Source organism: Cynoglossus semilaevis, chromosome 19 (assembly GCF_000523025.1).
Source record: "Cynoglossus semilaevis isolate Cse_v1.0 chromosome 19, Cse_v1.0, whole genome shotgun sequence".
Taxonomy (NCBI): domain Eukaryota; kingdom Metazoa; phylum Chordata; class Actinopteri; order Pleuronectiformes; family Cynoglossidae; genus Cynoglossus; species Cynoglossus semilaevis.
Genome location: NC_024325.1, coordinates 9,449,869 through 9,467,922, shown reverse-complemented (window position 1 = coordinate 9,467,922; position 18,054 = coordinate 9,449,869). Strand labels below are relative to the sequence as shown.

Below are 18,054 nucleotides of genomic sequence, written 5' to 3'. Positions count from 1 at the left end.
CTTATGCCACCGTGCGGCTCCCTTTCTGTTATTGCTATTATTTCTCAGGTCCATTTATTTAGAATGAAATGAATTTGAACTCTTGCTTTTAAAATATAATTCCCTTAGCATTTATTATTATTATTATTGGTATATCTTGTATAATAATAATAATAATAATAATAATAATAATAATAATAATAATAATTCTATTTTGTTTCTTGATGTCAGGTGAATTAATATTAGCATCATAAATAAAGAGTGAAACTTGCTGTTCACAAATGCTGTGTTTACCAACACTAGACAGATACAAGGAGTTGTTTTATACTCATCATCATCACTCCTTTTATTTATTTACATTTAAATAAAATTTTACAACACTTTACACAAGCGCAGACACTGAGTTTCTCGCTCTGCCCGGGACCTACCGTAGAGCTCCAGCATTGTGAGCATTCCTGTGGCGACCTGCACAGAACGTCACTTAACCCCACGAAATGGTGTGGGATCCCTACTGGAGCACATCCACTCAGACCCCCAGGAGGAGCGAGGAATTTGGATCCACTAATTAAGTCCGTCCTTATGTGTAAGTGCTATTCCATGTGTGTTGGCAGTATATCATCACGACAGCACAAAGCACATGTCAGGGAAAGAACATATGGCCAAAGCAGAAAAGTATCATCATGTAACCAAAGTAAGACATCCAGCCCAGGACGTTTGAAGACTTGATCCATAAATTCTTATCTTAGATCTTAGTCTGGCTGTCAAAGAAAGTCACAGTCAGACCAGACTCCACTTTCCATAAAAAGGTGCATTTCAAAATAAATCAGCTGCTAATTTAAAACTCTCTTTTTCACAGTTTTCCATCAATCATTCGAATCATCTTGTAAATAGTATTTTTTCTATGTATGATCAAATTAGATTTGTTAAAAATATCTTATGATTTTTAATTTTTGTAATGCAAACAAACATAACAGTAAAAATGTTCCATATATGACTGCTCAAGACTTCATTTGAATAAAGAATAAAATAGCAGTTTGAGATTTTTTCTTCTTCATTTGAATTGTGTTCAGTCATAAATGGCCTTACATAATTATTATCACTAAAGCCATGATTTTATTTGCATTTCATCAACAGCAGCACTGTGGAACCCTATTATCTCTGTCAGAGACAATCTCTCAAAGACATATAAAAAAGAGAATTTCTGATGACTGACTCCTGGCTTTTTCATTTACATTTTCTTCTGGACATAGCCATGGCCAAATTCACTGCAGGTGCTGAAGCACATGAGCGGAAAGGAGCTTCCTCTCAATACCACAGTGAGAACAAAGAGTACGTCAGTGTGTCCACTGAAGGAGGATGTGAAAGCTGGCAGGGACCATTAGCTACAGCCTGACTGTTCACCACCGCCTCTGGTCCACAGGAGAAACCAACTCAAAGTTGCAATAGCCTGCACTCGAAATTGCTGGAAATGGCTGGCTGTTAAGTTTAACTGTCTGCTCATCAAAAGCACCACTGGGTCCCCACGCGTCTGACCCTTCAGTGGGCTAGGCTGGTGATAAAATATGTTAATATCTTTGAAACAAGCTATCTTTTTATAGCAATAACATTTAGTGTGATTGCTATAAAATTAAAAACTGGATTCTATATTTTGATGGTTAAAGCTGTAACCCACCATCTAGAGCAGGGCTGTCAAACTCAAATTCACAGTGGGCCAAAATTAGAAACTGGGACAAGGCCGTGGGACAAACTCAATATTTATTGAAAAATTGACTGCAATTGTTCATGTTTTCCCTTCTCTCCAGATCTGTAATGTAGATTTTTTTTCGTATGGAAACAAACTTTAATTTTGCATTAACATTGAATCTGGAACAACCAAAGGTTAATATATTAAACACATGAGAAATTCAATTGACAATAAAACACACACCAGTTTATCAGTGGTATTTGTTTCTTATTATGTCTGTTTATCTGTAGCCTTTCCAGTTCATTTTGAATGTAAATCTTTTTTTTCATAGTCTAACAACAACAACAACAAAAAAAAAAACTAAATATATGTGCTATAACATAGCGCATACACCGCTAATACTACAAATCCTGCAAGTATATATGGACTATATACTAGCGGGTCAACTCTAGAACACATTTGATATGATCTCGCAGGCCAAATATAATTACACTGTGGGCCAGATTTGGCCCCCAGGCCTGAGTTTGACACATGTGAACTAGATTATTGTCTGTTTAAAAATATTATAGAAAATATAACATGTTTTAATTGGTATAGATTAAATTCATATGTTTTAAATGGAGAATGTACCATTTTACTAAAGTGAATTGCACCCTGACCAACATGGAGCAATGCTGCAGGTTAAACAAAAATGTTTGCGAAAAAGTTAAATTGTAATATAAAATATTTACCCACAAAATTTCATTTAAATTCTTTAAAGTGTTAACAATTTTCTAATTTTATAAATAATAAATAAACAGATCTAATTCTTCACTCTCTTTTTTATTAATCCAAAACCCAAACAGAGCGACTTCACAGACTCCACACTATGGCCTCCTGTTTCATTTATGGTGGCAAATATAGTTGTTTCCAAATCCCCATACCAGACATTAACGGGTGACCATAAACTGACCAGTTCTCAGTGACCACGACCACAGTACAGTCCAGTCATTAACAGGTCGCTGTGGTCGTCAAGGGCCATTTCAGCACATTAGACACGGTCCAGCTAGCATAGCCCGTTAACCACTTCTTATGCTGGGGGGGGGGGGGGGGGGGGGAGTTCTGAAGGCAAAACAGGACTAACATTAGAGGTTAGGCTGTTATGAAGAAGCCCTGGTCAGGACCTCAGAGGGAGGTGAGAGAAAGCCAGACTCAGCCAGTGATGGAGCAGAGACGGTGGGGGGCAATGCGGGGGGTGAAGTGGTTAACGGTGGGTGGCAAATGTGCGTGGATTTGTGGCCGAAGACACACACACACACACACAGATGTTACCATACATCTTGCCATATGTTTAGAAACCTGTGCCTGACCAACAAATTAGACACATGGAATATAACTCTGAACTAGGCGTGCATTAAAATGTTGCTTTCATTTATCTTGAATCCAGAAAAAAAAAAAAAAATTAAATTTTTCTCCAACTAAAGGATTTAATTTCTGAATGATTATTTTGGCCGTCACTTTTTTTTTTGATGCATACAATTAATTCCAATAAATTTGATTTATTTTACATGAAGCAACATGATAACAAGCATATCAACATTTAAATCTATGCATATAAATTTGACATGTGTGAAAATAATTTACACTTAAATTTTATTTTAAATGTGTTCTTGTGCTTTTTTTAAATTTAAGTTAGATATTATTTAAAATAAAATAAACCAAAGAGCTTTGTTTGAGTCTGATCCATATTACAAAATATAACGTTTAGTTCATTAAAACAAAATGTTAGTATAAATATATAATAAAACAAATAAAAAAGAATTATAATGTTTGTTGTTAACAATAGCATTGCCATATTGCAATCATTCAAATTAAATTCTCATTAAACTGATTTTGTTTATTTTCTGTTCTCATTTGGTTTGTATCCATAAGTTTTCTGGACACATGCAGATTTGTTTACAGGGAAATTTCAATAAATCACATACTAGCAAATTACACAGAACAGAATTTACATCATAAATCTTAAAGTAAATGCCTGAAAAGACGTTTTTCTGCAACACCCAAAACACCTCTTGGAACCTATTTGTCCCAAAGACATTGTAAATAACTATATTTGGTAAATAACAAATTACATTGCTGTTGAAAAATAACTGCAAAGTTAGATTCATATCTAAAACTTTAATTTGCCAGATTAATCATCTGGATAAAACATTCAAAGTTGTGCTTAAACCTGACAACCTAAAATCATTCGCTGACCTTTGCTAAAGAATTTCATAACAAAACTATGATTAAAAATCAAAACACCTGCAGTTTTCCAGCAGCGCTTTGGTTTGTTATATTCAGGTTTGGCTTGTTGTGGTGGGATTTTTGGTGCCAGTAAAAATCCAGTCCAAAGTCGACTTTGGTGAAGAATTTTCTTTGTGTGTGTGTGTTTCAATTAGTGCATTTAAATAAATGATTTAAAAGTATTTAGAGATACACGCCTCACACGGTTTGGCACCAAGTGTTAGTTAATCCATTATTATTATCATTACGAAACCTGCCGTTCACACTCTTGAATAGCACACGCATGCAGGATGACACTCACATCCACTTATTTGAAAGAATGAGTGGATGTTGGCACATTTTTTTATTTTTAGATTTGCCAAAATTAAAAATAAAATGACACCAAAAGTTAGGCATTTAAATCCACCTTAAATCTTTACGATGTTAAACCTAATGGTCTGTCAGTCATACTGTGACAGGATGAAACCCAACCGATTAAGCGGTGATACTCCAACTAATTGTAGTTAAAAATTCATGTCAAAGGTGAAGTGAGAGATATGTTACTGCCAACCAGCAGTGAGTCAACGGCAGCTTTTCAACATCTCAAAACTCTACTGAACCTGATCCTGATGCGTCACTCAGGTTCCGGGTAACATGTATGCAACGTTAAACAGTAGAACAATGGAGCTGTGATGAGTCATGTTCTAACACCAGCAGCACAAGTAGCAAGATAAAGGAGATTCTGAATGAATACAGTAACACGGGTCAAAGGTGGTGAACACAGAGAAGAACATTCTGTCGATTTAACGGAAACAAAACAACGACACGGCCTTTCAGGAGTGATGATGACATCTGGGTGGGTCTTAGACAAGTCAACAAGACAGCCAAGGTGTGCGGTTGTACTTCTGAGGTTGTAGTCAGGGTTGTCACGGGTGAGTCAGGTGAACAAAGGTGTGGGTGGACTGATCCTAACAGTTTAACGACATCTGAACGACAGGAATTGCAGGACTGAGTTGCAGTATGTGAGCATGTCAGTAAGAACAGTGTGGGAGTGATGTGTGGAAGCCACACCACCGTCAGACCCTCACTGCAGCAGTTGGCACTAATTAAAGCCATACTCCTGGTAATTGACAACAGCCAAAACCTAATGTTAGGGGGTTTGCTGGGGAAATTCTGTATATTCTACACAAACCCCTGCTGCAACCTGTAATTTGGCAACGCTGAAAGAAACTGAATATAGAAAACTACAGAATGTTCCTTTATTTAGATGAGACACTGGTTTGGTTTTTGAAAAGACTGGGGACTGCGTATCATGAGTCATAAACACACCAGAAATTGTTTTGTTATCCCACAGGGTCAGCAGTATTGGTTTCCCCCTTGTGGCTGCGGGCGTTTATGGACAACATGCTACAGTACACCAGGTTTAAACTATGAAAGACAGAAAAAACAACAACAACCTGGTTGGTGTTTCGTGATTGGTAACAAAATGTAATCCACTCAATTTATGAGGGTTTGAATTCTCTTTGCAGTTGATTTAACATTGAGCCCAACAATTTTCACACAGCCCATAATGACTTAATGGAAGCAGCCATTACAGAAAGTAATTTAATGGTGAATGACTCAGATGAGCTCTCTTCTAAAATATTTACAACATTCCCAAGCTTTTGAGAGTCACACAGTCAACCTCTTGGTTATTTGGAAAGGTCAAAGACACAGGTCATGAGTGGAAAACAAATTATTAAGAACATAACATGAAAAGGGAGCTGAAGGCCACGCCCACTGGCATTTGTGATCTTTACAATTGTTGCGGTGGATAAACATGCAGGTGCAGGAGTCCCCCCCACCCCCACATACACTGATCCTCGCCATCACAACATCCGTGGAAGTAAGACCCCTCCCTTATCGCCTGTATTGTAAGCACCCGCCCACCACCACCCACTTCCTTGGAGCAGCTGAATAAAACCCACTTGGTCGTATGCCAAAAAAAGAAGTTGGTTTTTTTTTTATCCACACCTGAATTAGAAGGTTTCATCTTTTTCTATTATTATTTGTGCTCAATGCTCTCCCACCGTCTCAGCAGGACAATAACACATTTCATTAACAGTGTGGCAGGGATCTTACTGGTTTTGCCACCCCCTCTACTGGTGACAGTTAAATATTTCAGACTCGAATGGCCGGACTTTGGCCAAAAGAATTGTGTCATTCCATTATTTAATATTGTACTCCTTTGATATACTTTAGTATATGACTCTGACTGGTCTCTTTAACATTTGAGAGTTTTTGTCTATGTCTGCAACCTCACTGTACCTCTCGGTGAGTTTTTTTATTTTATTTATTTATTCTATTTATTCCTGGAATTTATTTAAAAAAAAACACCTTTTCTTTACTAGCATATTAGAATCTTGTTTTCTGACTTTAATGACTGATTTTAAGTAGTAGAAAGGTTTCACAAAAAATAAGATGTGTTTTATATTCCTTCTACTAAGACCTAACTTGTCCTAGTGTGGGTTATACTAGCACTATAAGAAATGAGCATAAAGACAGAGGAAATGTGAGCAGCTAATAGCTAACAGAGAATTAGGACCTGTGTGTTAAAACCTTTCAGTATCTTTCTTTGTCTGACAAATAGCAGAGAATTACCAAAGGACTACCGGAGAGTTTGTTTTTATTACAATGACATGGCAACATGACATGATTTCACTTTTCAAGAGAATATAATAAATTTATGACAGTTATTTATGTGTGAAGAAAGGTGCTGAAATATTTAATGGTAGAATGTCAGGCAGCGTTTATTTAAAGCCATAATTCTGCTTTTCAGTTCTCATGTGTTTTCCAAACCTTCACTTTTTATAAACAAGTCATAAATCGTATTTGTTGCCTGTATTAATATAATATTGACAATTGGAATCAATACAGTTTTGCAACACTGTCAGTAGAATGGCGGAAGTTAGTTCTGCATTGTCCAGATTGTTGGATTATAAACGTCCTATTCTCTGGTTCCCTCTACTGACGGAGCCACGTAATAACTTAATTACGGTGAATTTTGTTATTGTTTTGGTCTATCCTTAATAAACGGTTATGTTTCTATGGATTTATTCGAGAGACTTAGACCAAAACATTGCGTCAGGCTGAAACAACCTAAAAAAGATGTTTTTGTATAAGGTTATTTTGCAATTTCTGTGGCAGGTTAGCTTTTCTGTAGAAGAGGAATTAATTACAAAACATTACAAAAACAACTACTGTGTTGATGATAAGAAGCAAATATAGCTTTAAACATTGGCTTGTAGAACCTGTTGAGAGTTACTTTGATAACCTCAGCGATTCCTTTCAACCATAATAATTGTTTTTTAGTTCCTTTCAAATCTATAGATTGTCAGCTGAAGACTGATTCACCAGCCTGCCCTCCCAAGTCTGGATTGTCAGCTGAAGACTGATTCACCAGTCACACATTCACCTAATGTCTAACCTAAAGTAGAAGTCTGGGGATGGTATTTTAAAGTGGAGGAGGTTGGGGAACAAAAACATTTCTCACAGTGTGATGACATGAACACTTCAACACCCAATGTTATAGTCTTAAATAGTTGATTTAGCACTTCATTAGTTAGCAGTCAAGAGACAACACAGGAAAAATCCAGAGTACATGGGATGACTTTAGTGCCAAGCTTCAGTTCCAAAAAGCACGATGTAACGTCACAGAAAGTAAATGACAGACTACTAGCTTGTGTACTTCTGGCTCAGAATGTGGTGGTCAACCATAAACAGAATAAAAGACCCCACGAGTTCTAACAAGCCAATCCTACCAGTCATCAACCAAGTCCACCAGTCCAACAGAGGGCCACATATAAAGACAAAAAAATGTAACCCACACACAAAAGGAAAACATTCAAACTCCATCCATCGCTCCATTGGTTATCAGTAGGTATCAAATTGGTGATCTGTTTGGTATGAGGCAAGAGCCCTAACCACTTGTTGAGTCCACAAGCCTATTTGCAATTTGTCCACTTAAATAGAACCTGATGTCTTTTTGGTGAATTATGCTTCCACTTTCAGGGAACAAGACAAAAGGGCGTGTGAGTGCTGCCAGATTGAAGAGAATTTGTGAATATTCAAAACACTAAAATCAGTAATGGTCACTGTAAAATTGAATCTCATCATGCAACCAGAGAGTGATAGCCTTTTATTATACACAGTCCATGCGGTCACCGATAGAGTCAACCAGTAGAGATTAAGGTCTGTTCAGCCCTTTATGATCTGGCCCTGCAGCTCTCCACTAAGCTGCTGTTTATGTCTTGTGGTGAATTTGCATATCACTAACACGATAACTGTGGTTGTGTTTTTTCCAAGTGTTGACACAGGCATAAATCAATGTCCGGAGATGGCAACCAGATGTACTTCCGTAAATTTTTTTTATGTTGAGTATATCATTAAATCCTGATAAAAAATATCTTAAAAATATATATAGACCAGGCCAAAGATATCATGATGGAAGCATTAAACATTCTAAACTTTGGTAGGTATCACAGCAAGCAATGTTCAATATAGACCATAAATTCCCTTTAAAAAGAAAAGTTTAAAAAAAGGACAAGTTGTCAGCTGGCACCCCCTAGAGTTCAAACAACAAAATTCTAAACTTTTTTTGCTGTCAGTCAAAACCAACATCTCATAAAGATTCAGATAATTTTCACTCAAGAATCTCCATCAAGTTTGACCTGTGAACCCACAGAAAGTATAAATCAGTTTAATTTTGGCCAGGGTTGTTTTGTGTCTCTGCAAAACCTATACATTTGTTGTATTAACAAACATAAAAAGATGTAAAGTACTCATAGCCTAATGGTTTGGACAAAACATCCAGCATGACATCCAAGGTTTAACACAAATCTTTACGATTTACCTGTGTGTATTAATAAAAAAAGTATCTGAGGTCAATCAAATTTATTATTTTCTAAATTTGATAATGTGCCGATTATTTATTTTTATTACAAAGCAATGAATATGTTCAAATAATCAATCTTTCAAGCAGCCTGTATCATTTAAATATCTCAATAACGACGTTTAAAATGTTATCATATTAATTAATTTGTTTTGAAAAAATATGTTAAAAATAAGTGTTATTGTTTGTTAATTGTGACATTAGACAACTGTTTTGGTTAAGTACACAGTCAAAATTAAATAGTTTGAGTGTACGTTATTTTAAAACGTACGTCAGTATCAGTCAGACCAAATAAAAACATGCACAACAGCAGCTCCAGCAGAGAGCAACAAGTTCTGTCCTGAACCCAATGACACCACCAGCTGCAGTAAGCAGCCGCGCTCAATAGATGGCGACATTATACACGCAACCTTCCTTTTAAAAAGCGAGCTGCGCCACTAATGGAACTCTCGGATTACGTTTTGGAGCGCAAGAATCTGGCTTTTATAACAGCAGAGCGGAGGACACGCTCTTTATAGTTTCCAGTTCAGCTCCACTGGGCAAGGCCACACAAACGTGACAGAAGACCTGATGACAGATGGACTCGGGGCAGTGAACATAAGCAGATGTTGTGAGGCTATGATCTGATCAGAAACCGAAGACCCAACACCTCCCCAGGCTCAGAACTGAGCAAACACGCGGACTTACGCGCAGCCAGAAACACACGAACATAAAGATACAGGCAGGGCAAGAAACGGGGGGACTGAAAGGGGGGAAAGAAGTGAAAGAGAGTCAGAAGGCACAACAGGGTGAGGAGCACAGAAAACGAATGAGAGAGGAAAGAGAAAGAACTCAGAGCGGGGAGGGAGAACGTTTTATCCTCATGTGCACTCAGTCAGAGGGGTCACTGAGTGCAATTGTTCCTGTACTTTCTGTCAAAACACTGTGGCTACCGCTGCCTCTATTCATCTCCGTCCCATTTCACATTGCACGCACACAGGCATGTGCAAGTGCACGTGGAGCGACCGAACGCTCACAATAAAGACTTAGCAGCAAATTAACAACAACGCCACAGCATCAACGACGCTGTTTTCAGACCTGCGTCACTGCACCACCGTCCTCCACCGGGTTTACATTTCAGCCATTTCGTAAACATGCACAGCGGACGTATATGTGAGAGAGCAGGTGGTTCAGACGAACAAGGAAACGCTGTCCTTACCTGGTGGAGAATGGAGGTGTGGACCACCGAGGAGCGGAGGGTGGTGATGCCCTGGCTGACCCAGCAGGCGCACCACAGCGTCGGTCGTCTTCTTCACTAAACACACGCTGCAGAGGCGAGGAAGAGGGGCGGTCAACCACATGGTACAGACACATGCACGGAGTGCGAGGAAAACAAGAAGTGTTCAGGAGGGAGCGAGGGAAGGGGGGGTGGGGGGCACAGAGGGAAGAAGGGGAGGAACTGACACAGAGTAAGAAGGTACGAGGGGGGAAAGTGTGCAAAACAGAGGGCACTTAGGAGGGTGGGTGAGGGTGAGGGTGAGAGAGGGCAAGTGAGAGGTGGAGAAGAGGAGAGACAGACAGAGGTTGTTCAGTTTAGAAGTACAGAGCTGTTCTTACACAACTACTTCAGCCAGGAGAGACCGCTTCCCCCACCACACCCCTCTATCCACTGTCTCTGTTCGGTCTCTTTCTCTTTTTTTCTACCTTAACTGCCTCACCTATCGCCCTATTTTCACACACCCTACGTCATGGCAGGTTGTTTTAGGATGAATCACACTGGAACGTGTAGATTACTGGAAGGGAGGCGACCAAGGGGTTGACAAGTGGGGAAATGGGGGGACGAGAGGGTGAGGGGTAAAGGATGTACACCCCCCTTCTCTCTCTCTCTTTCTTTCTTTTTTTCTCTCTCTCTTTCTCTCTAACCGAGGAATCCATTTCCCAGGAAACGTGACAAAACAAAAACAGCACAAACTGCACCTCTATTTGCTGGCAATTTGCTCGTAAATGCGATGCCAGCCAGGGGCGATGGCTCCGTGGAGTTACAGGGAACTGATTACACAACTCCTCACTCTGTATATGATGTTGAAAAAAGTAACAGAAAGGAAAAAAAAAAAACATTTTCTGACTATTGGCTGGGGAAATACAGCCCGCAGGTTCTTTGCTCTGTTTTACACGTGTGACAGTTAAAAATGTTCATTAAACTTAGATAAATATAGGAAGAGTTTTTGTAGGCTGTGTTAAAGTATCTGTCACTCATGTGGCTAAAGTATAAATCATTATCTGTGTCCTTACAGTTGGACTAAAATTAAACTTGATCACACATACCACAACATCAAGGGTTCTCAAAATAGGGGGATGCCACCGCCAGGGGTTTTCGGAGCTAAGTCTGGTATTTCATGTTAGTATTTTACATGGAAAAAAATACACTTGATGAGTAATGAATTACATGAATTGATGGACCATACTATCTCAAAAAGAGGTGAACACTACATTCAAGAAGAAGAAGTGAATCATACTGACATGTGTTTGGTTATCAGTCTCTCATCCTCACTCTATAAGGCAAGGACAATAACCATAATTCCACAGTGGGGCAAAAGTATATACTGCACATGTATTTCTTATTTTGTGACATATTTTTGAAATAGTTTTTCAAGTAAAGGATAGTAAAAGTTTCCAAATAGCTAGGATTTGACTATTAATAAAATATTCTATGGTTTGTATAAAATATACAAAATACTGCAACATTTATATATACATTTTAATGCAGTAAATTAGACAAATGGTGAATGGGGTTCAGTTGGTTCCTCAGTAACGAGTTGATGAACCGTATTTGTCCAAATTAAGAATAAAATAAAAAAACCCATTCAAATGAACCGAGTGAAATCCCAAGGTGAGGATTCACTGGACTCGTTGCGTTACAGCATCAGTCTCTTGCGGCACTTTTTTTTTTTAGAAAAACAAGGGCAGGACCTCAACACTGAACAGTATCACATGTTCCCCCGAGGACTTCTGTACACACGATATAAAGTACAACCCACTCCAAGATCAAGATCCAGGATGAACTCGTCTGAACTCGTGTACCTGAAACTATAATGTGGCCACGTGTCCCTCTGCTGCATTTAGAACACCGTGTGTTTTGAGTGTCGGCACGCTGCAGCTTCTCTCAGTCAAAACACGGCTCTCGGTGTTTGCGGCTCACCACATCCTCTTGTAGTTTAGAAAATAAACACACTGTCCTCGTGCACTTAACCACAGAGGCCTCCCAGGAAGAACACTCCGACCTTCTGTTGGACTCTGTATGTCAGAGAGTACGTGTGTAAAAGTAGTTCTGCTGTGATCCAGTTTTTGTTGCCAATGTCTGTTTCTACACTCCACGCTCAGAGTACGGGTTAAATATAATAAGGGTTAAAATAACTATGTTTTGTTCTGTGTCAACAGTAGAGGGCGTGAGTTAATGGAACTTACTTGCATCGTATAATGCAGGGGTGTCAAAGGCATTTTAATTCACGGGCCGCATACAACCTGATTAGATGTCAAGTGGGCCGGACCAGTACAATCAAATAAATACAAGTGTATGTAATATTGATTATTATTATTTAAGTTAAGTTTAAGTTAATGAAAATATAATTTTACAAAAATATCCTGAACATAAGGTGTTTGTGTTTTTATTTCTAAAGTTCATCAAGCGGGCCGGTTTGAACACCTTGGCGGGCCGGTTTTGGCCCACAGGCCGTATGTTTGACACCTTTGGTGTAATGTGTCTGTGTTGCAACATCAACACCAAACATCTCTGAAGTTATAAATACTCACACAAAAGTTCATTTCTGATACCTGGTAAACGGTGTGTTTGATAAGGTAAATATCTCCTAACACACTACTGTTAATGACATCATATATTTATTTATAATTTTCATTTGTAAAACGTGTTATAATTTCGAGGTAAAACCAGGAAAGAACAGAAGCTTCACTCCCTGTTTTCTGTTAGTCAAAGTGATGTATAGCTCTGTATGTATTTATCCAGCAGAGACACAGCTCCGGTGGTATTACTGCTGTATCCACTCGTCTGACTTGATGTTAATCCCGGCTGGAATAGTGGAGCGTTGGGATTTTTTTTTTCCCCATAACACAAATCAAGGGCGGTTTCAAGCCCCACTCATTTTTTTCATCCACAAGAAACACTGGGTCTAACCACGCTGTGTTTGAGATTGCAAGTACACAAATAAACACACACCAAATACACACAAGTAGGTAAACAACAAGTTAAAGGAAAAGAAGAAACTGACAACAAACAGAAGGATACATGAGTAAATGTGTCAAAAGTTTGTAAAGACAAAAATACTACTAATACTACTACCAAAAATACCAGAAGCAAAGCTCACTACACAGGAAGGGAAGAGTAAATGGTGAATTGATACACAGGAAAGGAAACCACAGAGTAAATCAAATGAAATTTACCATCCAATAAACGGTTACCAAACATCTAAAACCCCCATGAACCACCAACAGAGATCTAAACCAAATCACACAACTCCAAACAGATTCACAGTCAGACCACACCGGGAATTCTTTGTTATGAAGAGCTTTGATCTGTTCATCAACTGTACGGTGGATGTCTGTGATTACCTGGCATCTCTTCATGTTCAGCCCCCGACTTCATCAACCTGAGGAACCTGAGGACCAAGAGCAGAGAGAGCTGGGTTAGAAGCACAGCATCATGGCCACTGCTGTGTCAAAGTGAAACTGAAATGGTCAGTTCCTAAACACTCTCCAAAGTCAAACATGCAAGCGTATAATTTCACGCATGGCTGGAGCAGCCTATGTTTTCCTGCAGCTATTCTGTAATCCTGTGGCTCTCACAGAGTCCAGCACATCCAATAAATCATCAGTGAAGCAAAAACAGGAAATGTAAAACAGTAAAAACTCAGTTTCACTAATATTGGCAGATGGTGCGTAGAGTGGAAATGAATATATCATAGGTCAGAATGCAGACCTGTGTGTTAGGAGCGTGTGTGTGTTTGTGTGTGTTTCCTTATTTACCAGGTAACTAGTAACATGGTTGTATATCAAGGTATTGGTGAAATCCACTAAAGCAATGGATCAAAAAGTTGGGGCAGGTCTCCACAGGGGTGCAGACAAAATTTCATCTTCTCCATAAATGTCACAGTTTGCAATTGCACTCTTAATTTCCATTGTTCAATGAAAAAAAAAACAGTTTTGTAAGAATTAATCTATTATTATCTACTAAAAGGAAGCACTTCAAATGAATTTGAGAACCACTGCACTTAAGGCTCATTATTCATAAGGGAATGGCCATGGAGGAAATGGGGTCAATAGTTTATAACAAGTCTCTGTGTGCAGAGACAGGAAGAGTTGTACATGTGTATTATTTTCATATTACATTTTTAAATTCTTTGCACTTCCAGAAAATGCACCAAAGCTTCAGGGTTTTGATCATGAATTACCCAAAGTATATCCAGTCACCAGGGTATTTTTATGTATACAAAACAATTAGGAATGTAAGACAGAAAAGCGTATTGACACTGTGAGAAAAGGAGCAGCCTTGGCAAAACATTTGTGCTCTCCAAATACTTTCTCTGGTTTCAAATCCTCTCTGCAGTGGGAATCACATTTCCAATATTATGGTCTTTTTGTGATGCCAAGGAACAAACAAGGCACGAAAGCACTGACAGCATGTTTGGGTGTGTGGTGCCATTCTGAAGGATAAACACACTCTAGGCACTTGACGGTGAGGCTGTAAGGCCACTGAGGTCTGGTTCTTGGAACTGAAGGTTCAAGGTTCAGAGGAAATATGAAAAAAAAAAGTTTGAATGTATGCATTTGGAGAGGCCCTCTGCACAATCTTCATATTAGAGAGAAACTCAAGGTATTGGACTTTAAGACTTAAAAATCTCAAGACTTAAACCTTGAGCACACAGCGATGCACTGTACCATTTCTCCATGCACCATCATTTTAACACACCCTGTAATTTCTGCACTTGTAAAAAGGTGCAACAACCTTTTTAAAAGTTATTTTGTATGCACCTCGCAGCTCTCCTGCAGGGACACAAACACGCACACTAATACTGAAAAGCATTCATTTTAATAATGATTATTTTCCACTGTGACTCTTTGGTAAACAGCCTCACAGCGGTGCGGCTGCACGAGGCACAGTAGCACAGCACTGCAAAAGCATGTGATTGCGCAACTGCTTCTACCAAAACAACACAGACCTGTTGAGTAACTCTTATGCAAGGGACAACGAGACGCTCAGCACGAAGCACAGAGATGTTAGGACGATCGACTGTGATTGGTTTTCACCTTCCAAACTAATAAAAACACTGCATCAAAGTACAGTAACACAGAACTGTTATCTATTGGATTACTATTTTAGTGACATGTTAGATAAAGATAATAAACTCACCAATCATTTAATGTTTAATCCACACAGCCAGATATGGTCTGAAATAAAAAAATCTGTGTTGAAGAGCCCTACTGGCAACAGAGGGTGAAAACCTCTGCCTATAAACTGCATTATAACATGAATATAGGGTGTGGTGATGGAGGGGGCCAGTGAGGGATAGAGCACTGATATAGGGTTGCCGAGGAGGGGACAGCAGACTTGCGGAAGACAGAAACAGAAAGTGGAAAAGATTCCATTATTTGTCTAGTGGAACCTCCAGGGAGCCAGTCTAATTACATACCTATAAATAAATGGATGTATTTCCTGGAGCACACTTCAAGGCTCCTCAGTCCCCTGTAGGTTTCACACCAGGATTCAGCAGACGGTAGAGTAAAGCCAGTTCCTCTCAGGATCATGTTTTTTTTTCAGGCCATATCTGCAGACAATAGAAGTCAATGGGATTTTTTTGTGTCCAGGATGATGTTTTTATTTTACCATTTAACATTTTTTATTTAGATACACACGTTTTATTTCTAAAAGATTCCAAAGGAGCACAATTCATATTTTTACTTTGGTATATAGCAATTGTTTACGCTGTTAGTATTATGTCTGTGTTTATGTGTTTGCACTTTATTGGAGGAGACAGTACAGTATAATACAAGTCAGTATTACTCTGTTATACCAGTGACAGACAGGAGAGGGAGCTCTGTGACCACACAATATATAAAGAACATGCCTTGATCATTTGAAAATAAAAGACCGAGACATGGAAAAGTACAGACAAAATTGAGCGAAAGTTACGTTATGATCACAAGACCTACACTAAAAGCAAACTACTCCTAACCACACCCCCACAGACAAGCGAGTCCCGAAAGACCAATGACTGATCCAAATAACAGTATTTTACTGCTGAATGCGAACCTTAGGAGGAAAATGTCGACTTAAACTCATATAAATTCAATTAAACGCGATGATGTGTTTAATTAAAAATAATTTACAATAACAACCAATGTTATTAATATGTTCTTCATTCTTACATTGCCTTCCCAACAATCTAGCACAGAATTTTGAGAAAGAAATGTTACGAATGCTATTTTATAACAAATGTAAGAATTTATTTTATTAATTGACTTATGTGATACCCAGCAGCAGGATCTATCTCACTACTAAGGAACAAAGGTTGCAAACCAAAATAACCAAACTAACGACCAAAATGTTAAAAATAATATATGAAAATATATAAGTACGGTAATATAAGTACGGTCATAAACGTAGTTTCTGTTAAAACAACATAGCGTCCCTGAGGTATCGGAACAAAACAAAACAAGATAATTTAAACTTCACATTATCGTATATGATTATTCATTAATTAATGACAACAAAAAGATAGCATTACTTCTAGTACGACATAACAGCAAAGTATGGTATGTAAAACATATTTAAATTATAATTTTTATTAAATAAAGTAGTAGTCTAGTGACGTCATCGCTGTGCGCCTCGTGTGTAGCGTCGAAACTTAGCACGTCAGTTGCTTCATGTTGCCGGCTCGTTTGTCAAACTCAGGTATGACACAACTAACTGTAGCAGACAAATGTTCGGTACTCTAGTCTGTGTGAGTACAAATATGTTGTTAAAATGGTCTGATCTGAAAGCATTTTAAGGAAGAAAGTGTCCGCTTCCCTGCTGGGAAGCTAACGTTAGCTTGCCAGCATTCAGTGTCTAAAGTTTGTTCACCAAGTTTTTGGCAGTGAATATTAAAGATAGTGTTGCAAGACGTGACATACTAAAAACGTTACCAGTACCATACACATCTGTGGAAAAAAAATAACCAAGCCTTAATATTAGACATATCTAAAGTACTGATGATTAGACTAAATCCTTTGCATTTATTACCATGTGAGCTCCAGACAAGCGTCTTTGATTGATGTGTGCGTTTCTTCCGCATTCTTACTAATGTCCAGGACCAATTATGGAACTTCTATGCGGACCGTTGGGTGTTGTAGCAGGACTGGGCTGTGGGCTCCTCATTGGGTGGCACCTGCGGGGACGCTTTGGCTCCGTTTCCAAAAGCCTTGCCGGGACAGAAGCGGGAAACAACGCGTGTGAGTCAAGCGTGATGGGAGAAGGTGGAGAGTTCAAGATGATTCTGGTTGTTCGAAATGACCTGAAGATGGGCAAAGGCAAAGTTGCTGCCCAGTGTTCCCATGCTGCAGTTTCTGCCTACAAACAGGTCCAGCGTAGGAACCCCGAACTCCTCAAACAGTGGGAGTACTGCGGTCAGCCTAAAGTGGTCGTAAAGGCCCCTGATGAGAACACCCTGATTGACCTGCTGAGCCATGCCAAAGATGTGGGACTTCCTGTCAGTCTGATCCAGGATGCAGGAAGGACACAAGTAGTGCCTGGCTCACGTACTGTGCTTGGCATTGGTCCGGGTCCATCTGATTTGATAGATGATGTTACTGGAGACTTGAAGCTCTACTAGTGTGTCAGCAAATATCTGTTGGACTATCTGTCCAATGCAAAAACACAGCTTACCAGGAGTTATACTGTAATGTCTGAATCCTGGAGTCCAATGGAATCCAATGATTTAGTAAAAACAGCTTAATATGTCCTTCATGGTTCTGTCTTGTATGAGCAACTACATGGTTGAGTCCTCCACCTCAAACGGAGAAATGGCTGAAGTGTAAAAATGAAAAACACAAAAATATTACTGCAGTTGTTACACAAAGATAACTCTGCATTCTCTACATTTCACTCATTACACAGCTATGACATCTTTCCTTTCTGAAGTGTTTTTAGAAGCTTTATTTTTTTTAGAAATCCACAGAACTGTACACG

At 38.9% G+C, this 18,054-nt stretch overlaps 1 protein-coding gene and 1 long non-coding RNA gene across 12 annotated transcripts in view; one reads left to right on the top strand and one right to left on the bottom strand.

Moving 5' to 3' along the window:
- LOC107990082 (uncharacterized) overlaps nt 1–17,243 on the bottom strand; it is a 55,716-nt gene extending 38,473 nt beyond the window's left edge. For 5 of the 10 annotated variants that reach the window (XR_003052895.1, XR_003052896.1, XR_003052899.1 and 2 more), the window contains exon 1: nt 10,036–10,234. This is a non-coding gene — a long non-coding RNA (uncharacterized LOC107990082). Of the gene's footprint in view, nt 1–10,035; nt 10,458–13,439; nt 13,487–15,237; nt 15,319–15,517; nt 15,653–17,109 lie in introns of those variants that run through there. The other 5 variants (XR_003052897.1, XR_003052898.1, XR_001761651.2 and 2 more) reach the window with 5 other exon arrangements.
- ptrh2 (peptidyl-tRNA hydrolase 2) lies at nt 16,673–17,827 on the top strand. 2 transcript variants are annotated; one of them, XM_008332826.2, is made up of 2 exons: nt 16,673–16,779; nt 17,178–17,827. In XM_008332826.2, exons 1-2 carry the CDS (start codon nt 16,752–16,754, stop codon nt 17,696–17,698), a joined length of 549 nt encoding a protein of 182 aa, XP_008331048.1. In that variant the 5' UTR covers nt 16,673–16,751; the 3' UTR covers nt 17,699–17,827. The 2 variants fall into 2 exon arrangements, with proteins under 2 accessions (XP_008331048.1, XP_016897186.1); XM_017041697.2 differs by having other exon boundaries at nt 16,722–16,828.
- The last annotated feature ends 227 nt before the right edge of the window (nt 17,828–18,054 follow it).

What these genes read in the sequence shown, in the direction of transcription:
- ptrh2 (XM_008332826.2), top strand. Translation starts at nt 16,752, where the DNA reads ATGTTGCCGGCTCGTTTGTCAAACTCAG. An exon ending in GGCTCGTTTGTCAAACTCAG is followed by an intron (nt 16,780 to 17,177) that starts GTATGACACAAC and finishes ACTAATGTCCAG; the next exon opens with GACCAATTATGGAACTTCTA.